The sequence below is a fragment of the Vitis riparia genome, chromosome 13 (assembly GCF_004353265.1).
Source record: "Vitis riparia cultivar Riparia Gloire de Montpellier isolate 1030 chromosome 13, EGFV_Vit.rip_1.0, whole genome shotgun sequence".
Classification (NCBI taxonomy): domain Eukaryota; kingdom Viridiplantae; phylum Streptophyta; class Magnoliopsida; order Vitales; family Vitaceae; genus Vitis; species Vitis riparia.
Window position 1 is genome coordinate 14540861 of NC_048443.1, and position 7967 is coordinate 14548827.

A 7967-nucleotide genomic window follows, 5' to 3' on the forward strand; every position below is an offset into this window, starting at 1 on the left:
TGGGGGCCAATCTTCACTATTTTCCGATAGCCCCCGAAAATTGAATTTGACAAAGGATGACCAAAGTGATAAACCGAAACCTTAGATCTTACAAGCACTGAAACTATAACAACATTTAATCTTAAGATAAACTTAATCAAGCACTAAATATTATGTGACCTTTAAAATAGTACAAACGATACGTATCAACTAATATTAACGATTTAGAGTCATAAATTTAGTCGACTAACTAAACAAATGAATAATAAAAAAACAAACACATAAAATAAATAAAATTAATCAAAAACTAAAATGAACTATTTTTTAAGCACAAAATGACAACATGGGGATAGATTAAACTAATAGCCTACAATTTGAAAGCATAGAATTAATAGAAAAATGGAATTAAAAAATCTTAACATAAACTAAACAATATGAAACCAATCGAATTAATTAAAACCCTAAAGAATATCAACTCAAGCAGGATCAATCAAACTAAAATAATTTTTTTTCTTTATTTATTTTAAAACATGAATATATCAATGCGAAATGGAATAAATTAATCAACTTAAATTCTAAAATTAATAAACTAAAAGAATGAATCATGAATTAAATTTAACAACCTTTAGATATGAAAAGATGTGGCATGGAATCAATTGAACTAATAAACTGAATTTTAATAACATCTAAACTAAAAGATAAATTAAAACTAAACTAAAAGAAATTATGAATTTCCTAATTGAGAACCAAAATAGTGCCAATCAAAATTCTAAATTTTTAACCACTATCACAAATTATCCAAACTCTAAAAAATTCTAACTTTTCCATTATCAACAAAATTGCCCAAACCAATACTTGGAAATAATAATAATAATAATAATAAGTAAATAAAAAAAAAATCTAATTTGTTGAACTAAGAAAATAAATTGTAACTACATTAAACATAAATCATAATTTTCAAGCAAGAATGATAAATCACTAATAATTAATTTAGTTAGTTAAGAAAAATTAAAAATTAACATCTAAGCTAAATATGAATTTACAATAAAATATAATTTTAAAATGCATAAGCCGAATGGGAATAATACAAAACTATCTTTAACAAATTAAAAACATGAATACATTAACATTGGGAATGAGTACCTAAATATATAAAATTATGAAATAATAATGAATGGCATTGAATAGTCATGAATCAAAATGCAAACAGGAAGAATTAATTTATCTTTCTCAAAGACGCGTGGGCTACTCTCCAACAAAAGTGACAGTATGATTTTTTTTATTTTTTTTATTGATCAATCAAGACAAAAAAAAAAAAAAAAAAAACTAATAATTTAAAGAACAAAATAATTTAACATGGGTATTCGAAATTAATAAGAAATATATGTATTTTTTTTTAAAAGGAATTAAATTATTAACTGAATATAAAAATAAAGAAAAAATGACCATTAGCTTTTCTCAATGTGCTTAATATTTTTATTTTTTATTTTTCAAATGTCAACATAGAATACTCGTTAAGTGGTTGCACCTATTCATTCCCATTAACTTTATTTTATTCAAGCATACATCCAGCATTTCTTTACATGGGTAACAGCATTATTTTAGTTTATAGATTTTTATTCTTTATTCACTCAAACTAAACCTCCAACATCAATCTATCAAGGGCCACACGCATTTTTTCAATTCCAGGTTTTTATTTATTTATTTATTTATTTATTACTTTTTATTATTATTATTATTATTTTATTCAAACCACTAAGTTAAAATATAACAACAATTATGCTCACTTATTATTATTTCTATTTGTTTTTGTTTTAAATCCAAACCACTATATCTTATAACACGTAACATTTCATATAATGTAATTGCATTCTTAACGTTCACATAGAAATCCATCAACTTATTCACGAGGGAACAAATAACCTAATAAACTAAAAAAAAAGAAACCTCAAAACTTTTGAACCAAATAAAATCAATCAAAAATAAATTTAATAACGGGACAATACGAATATAACCTCATAGGATTAATATTAAACTAAAAAAATTAAAAATTTTAAAGCATATAAGCTAAATGGGAATAATTTAAAACTAAACTTAACAACTTGACAACATGAACATATTGACATTGGAATAAATTAAATTAAATAACTAAAATTATAAACAACTATGAATTGAAATTGATATTCATGAATCAAAACTTAAATAAAAAGAATTAACTTACCTTTTTCACACACGCGTGGGCCACCTTCAACCAAAAGTGCCAGTAGGATTTTCAATAATGGTGCCAAGGTTGCATGGAATGATGGCTTCAAATGCTTTGCACAGTCTCCCAAAACACTGCACGTTAATGGTTCTCCTCTTAAAGACGCGAATTTCCCCTGGATTATGTGGTAGATGGTGCGGCCTGTGTATGCGTTCACTTGTAGGTGTGGCTGCGACTTTCGGACCCCAGAAATGATGTGGCTGAACCTTCCTTAATCCGGTGATCAGAAAAAAAAATCTCTCTCAATCCGGTGATCAGAAAAAAAAATCCTTCTTCTGCACAGCAGCCCGCTCTTCCCTTTTCTTTCTTTCTCTTTTTTTTTTTTTCTTTTTCTGTTCTCTCTGGTTTTTTTTTTCCAAACCTCTCCCACTTCCTTCTTCCTTCTTTTCCTCTGCCTCCTCTTCTTTAAATCTGAATGCCTTTTTGTTCCAAACCCCTTCCTAATCCCCAGAAAAACCCCTCGAGAACCTCCTTTTGCAGCCAATCCTTTTCTTCTTCTTCAAGACTTCCTTTCTCTGCATTTTCCCGTGCCCAAACTCTTCGAAACTCCCCCTAATCTTTTTCCCAAGGTCCTCTTCATTCCATGCAGCCTGCTGACGCTCCCATTTTCTTTTCGAACCCTACTCCACCATTTTATTTTATTTTTTTTATGTGGCTGCCCAACTTCCATACCTTTCCATTTGCTTATTATTATTATTATTATTAGTTAATAAAATAAGAAAATAAAAATAAAGATAATGATAAATAAAGATAAATAAATATAAAAAATGAAGCTAAAATAAGATGAATAACATAATGATAAAAAGATCATACAATAAATGAATACTAATAATAATAACAATGATAATGATACTAACAATAATAATAATACTAATACTAACAATAATAATACTAATAATACTAGTAATAATAATAATAATAATATAAGATCCCCAATCACCTGCATTTTTTTTTTTTTTTTTTTTTTGAGAATAAATAAATAGATGGATAAGTGAATAAAGCCAGAAAAATAAATAATTGCCCAATGCACGTAACAATAATCTAAACATTAAACTATAACACAGATAAAAAAATAAAAAATAAAAAATAAAAATATAAATATAAATAAAAATAGACAAGATATCAAATTGACACAATCAAAATATTTGAAAATTCATCTCAAGCAATCCAAAAAATATAAAAAATAAAAATCAAGCCAAATACTTGCCTAATCTTAAAAATGAATCAATCAAGAAATTAGTCTTAAAGAATTAAGCCTAAAGAAAACATTTAAGTGACCCAGGTAACCTAAGTGGAAACTGTCAAGGTGAATTAGGTTGAAATTAAATTAAGGAGGTGTCTAAGTGATTGGAAAAAATGTGCTAAGTGACCTAGGAGTATACCTAATGGGCCAAGTGCAAAAGTGGGCTTAAGATGTTGCCCAATGGGTCATCAGAGAATTATCGTAAAGTATCAAACGGACACGTAATAGAACATGTGCTAGTAGGACAAAATAGAGGGTCTACAAATATGCCCCTCTTCGGTAGAGATCATGAGTATAAGGAATATGAGGGGAAACACGAGTAATGAGTGGAACGAAATGAACTATACCGAAGAACTAAGAAAGACCAGAAATTTTGTCCTAGCACATGATGCAATAAATCCCAAGATAAACCATATGCAAGGAAAGAAATACCCTGAATAAAATGCCTATGAAAATGATGATGGCTCTGAACGCCTATGAAAGTGGTGGCTCTGAACGCCTATGAAAATGGTGGCTCTGAACGCCTATGAAAATGGTGGCTCTGAACGCCTATGAAAATGATGGTGGCTCTGAACGCCTATGAAAGTGATGGCTCTGAACGCCTATGAAAATGGTGGCTCTGAACGCCTATGAAAATGATGGTTCTGAACGCCTATGAAAAGGGTGGCTCTGAACGCCTATGAAAATGGTGGCTCTGAACGCCTATGAAAGTGGTGGCTCTGAACGCCTATGAAAATGGTGGCTCTGAATGCCTATGTAAATGATGGCTCTGAACGCCTATGAAAATGGTGGCTCTGAACGCCTATGAAAATGGTGGCTCTGAACGCCTATGAAAATAATGGTGGCTCTGAACGCCTATGAAAATGATGGCTCTGAACGCCTATGAAAATGGTGGCTCTGAACGCCTATGAAAATAATGGTGGCTCTGAACGCCTATGAAAAAAAATAGTGGCTCTGAACGCCTATGAAAATGGTGACTCTGAACGCCTATGAAAATGGTGACTCTGAACGCCTATGTAAATGATGGCTCTGAACGCCTATGAAAATGGTGGCTCTGAACGCCTATGAAAGTGGTGGCTCTGAACGCCTATGAAAATGGTGGCTCTGAATGCCTATGTAAATGATGGCTCTGAACGCCTATGAAAGTGGTGGCTCTGAACGCCTATGAAAGTGGTGGCTCTGAACGCCTATGAAAATGGTGGCTCTGAATGCCTATGTAAATGATGGCTCTGAACGCCTATGAAAATGGTGGCTCTGAACGCCTATGAAAATGGTGGCTCTGAATGCCTATGTAAATGATGGCTCTGAACGCCTATGAAAATGGTGGCTCTGAACGCCTATGAAAATGGTGGCTCTGAACGCCTATGTAAATGATGGCTCTGAACGCCTATGAAAGTGGTGGCTCTGAACGCCTATGAAAATGGTGGCTCTGAATGCCTATGTAAATGATGGCTCTGAACGCCAATGAAAGTGATGGCTCTGAACGCCTATGAAAATGGTGGCTCTGAACGCCTATGAAAATGGTGGCTCTGAACGCCTATGAAATAATGGTGGCTCTGAACGCCTATGAAAATGATGGCTCTGAACGCCTATGAAAATGGTGGCTCTGAACGCCTATGAAAATAATGGTGGCTCTGAACGCCTATGAAAAAAATAGTGGCTCTGAACGCCTATGAAAATGGTGACTCTGAACGCCTATGAAAATGGTGACTCTGAACGCCTATGTAAATGATGGCTCTGAACGCCTATGAAAATGGTGGCTCTGAACGCCTATGAAAATGATGGCTCTGAACGCCTATGAAAAGGGTGGCTCTGAACGCCTATGAAAATGGTGGCTCTGAATGCCTATGTAAATGATGGCTCTGAACGCCTATGAAAATGGTGGCTCTGAACGCCTATGAAAATGGTGGCTCTGAACGCCTATGTAAATGATGGCTCTGAACGCCTATGAAAGTGGTGGCTCTGAACGCCTATGAAAATGGTGGCTCTGAATGCCTATGTAAATGATGGCTCTGAACGCCAATGAAAGTGATGGCTCTGAACGCCTATGAAAATGGTGGCTCTGAACGCCTATGAAAATGGTGGCTCTGAACGCCTATGAAAATAATGGTGGCTCTGAACGCCTATGAAAATGATGGCTCTGAACGCCTATGAAAATGGTGGCTCTGAACGCCTATGAAAATAATGGAGAAAATTGGATAACTTCTACACAGGGGATATGCCCCAGTATAACGACCTATATAAAAAAAAAATCAAAACCTAAGCTTGATAATCTCAAAGAAGTGGGTATGCCCCAGTATCACAGTTGCATCAAGCTGCTAAAATGTCCAATGAAACAAGCAGTTGTAAACATCGTAATGAGAAAGAAGCAACACCTCATGACAAAGGTCTCGAGAAGTATAAACATAAATTTCTTCATATTTCAAATAAATTCCTTGTCAGCTGATCTCACAGATAAAGCTCAACAAATGTGCATCACAGATTTACAAAAGGACGACTATGGCGAAAACAAATCGTCTCATAAACTCTTGACAAGTGAGTCCATCGATACTTTCTGGGTGAAATCTGATGGGGCCCATCTCAGTCTCAAGCAATGTCGTATGTAGCCAATCACAATATCACAAATTATAAAACTGAAGAATGTGTTCATATAAGGAGATAAACTGGCTACGAAAGCAAACTGATCATAGAGACATCAATCCCCCATGTAGAATGGAGAATCATAAATACAAGGCACAAAGCCACCCATCTCATCAAAGCGAGAAATATGCTCCAGTGTAACAAATGATCCTCATGTGAAGTAAGTAATTAATACAGACCATCCGCCCATGCATTGCTACTCCAATCAGTTCACCTCAACAAGAGAGGGATATGCCCCAGTATGGCATCTGATGATCAAGTCTCAAAATAATCAAACAACATTGATTATCCCCTTTATGCACCCAACATTCAAACAAATCTTAGCATCCTAAGAGAAAAATAACACGCTCATATGATGATAACCCAAGGTACTAGGCCAAGGTGTACCAGAGTAAATGCGTAGCGTATGACAAGGGTCTATCATTACCAGTCAAGCATATCTACAAATCATGGATGTGGGAGTCGTACAAACCAATCACAATTAGGAAAATCCCCTGATGAGGGTAATATGCCCCAGTATAGGCATCTGGTGTGTCAAAGCTGCCAAACATCATCAGACTAAGCATAAGAGGAACCAAATGTCACTCGAAGCATCTTCCATAAGGGAAAACATAGCAACACCCATATTTCAACCAATTGTTAAAACCTGCCCAACTGGAGACTGTCAAAGATAACGTTTAATCTCATGGCCTCAGGGTGGTCTTACGACATGGACCGTAATGTAGGCTTAGGTTACAAGGTAAAAGAAATGAAAGGAAACTAGGCTCAAGTATCCAATGATCAAACCCAATACCCTCGTGTGTAAGATGTGATGTGCAGGGTAATCTCGTGAGCCAACTAACTCGATAGCGAACAACAGAAGTGTCAATGACGAACTATAAGAGAAAAGGGAAGTGGTCAGGTCTTCAACGCAATGTAATGGATATGAAGAGGCTACTAAAACAAAGACATGTATCAATGTAAGAAAAGAATAAATATGGAATAATCACCATGAAAAGATATGATCGAAAATGAATGAGAGAAGCGAGAAGATACAAGGATGATGACTAACTCATATTAGTGCAGCCAAGGAAAATCATATCACCAAAGATGGAATGGTAGTGAAGACAGTGATCTGGAGATCCTAGTGATGGGTTACCCAATCCTCACACCCAATGTATACCAACCCTGATCCATGAAGTGAAGGATCTCACGAAACTCTCACGAAACTGCTGTTACTCAGAAAACATGAGTAACGCAAGGAACGGGATGCTCTAAAAAAGGCTCACATACGAGCTCAATGATGGATAACTCAATGAACAACCCTCAAACATCAATGAATGGCCAGTGGAATATGCTACCATAAACAAACTTATTGTCACAATTTTTTTTTTTTTTTTTTTTTTTTTTTTTTTGTGAATACTAATTTAAATAAACTGAAACCCCACTGAGCAAAGAATAGAAATGAATAAACTCTCTTCAATTCCCACTGGAAATATGAATCATACACAAACCCCCAAAAGTATGTCGACTCTAGTCACTGACATATATATAAAGCCCCCACCCTAAGGTCACCTCTCAAGCTAAGGTATCCAGATCAAAGTCAACAGATGGAATGAAGGGTGTGACATGACTACCTTGATGCACCAAAAAAATGTGAAAAGTCATCAACTAGAGAAAATAAAGAGGATGAGACGAAACAAGGAAAGACAAAACACGAAAATAGATGGAAAATGAACAATAATGAAACATAATAGAAGTGGAATAGTAAAAGATGATGGCAAGAAAAATGAAAATAGATCAAAGAGTTGAAACTCACGAGACTATCCAAGTAAAACATCATACACAACCAAGGCCCCTACC

At 34.6% G+C, this 7967-nt stretch overlaps 1 protein-coding gene across 1 annotated transcript in view; it reads right to left on the reverse strand.

Moving 5' to 3' along the window:
- Positions 1-6565: 6565 nt before the first annotated feature.
- LOC117928345 (vacuolar protein sorting-associated protein 60.1-like) overlaps positions 6566-7967 on the reverse strand; it is an 18417-nt gene continuing 17015 nt past the window's right edge. Inside the window, exon 4 of the mRNA XM_034848241.1 lies at positions 6566-6665. Coding sequence (XP_034704132.1) covers positions 6566-6665 — 100 coding nt within the window. The remainder of the gene's footprint in view (positions 6666-7967) is intronic.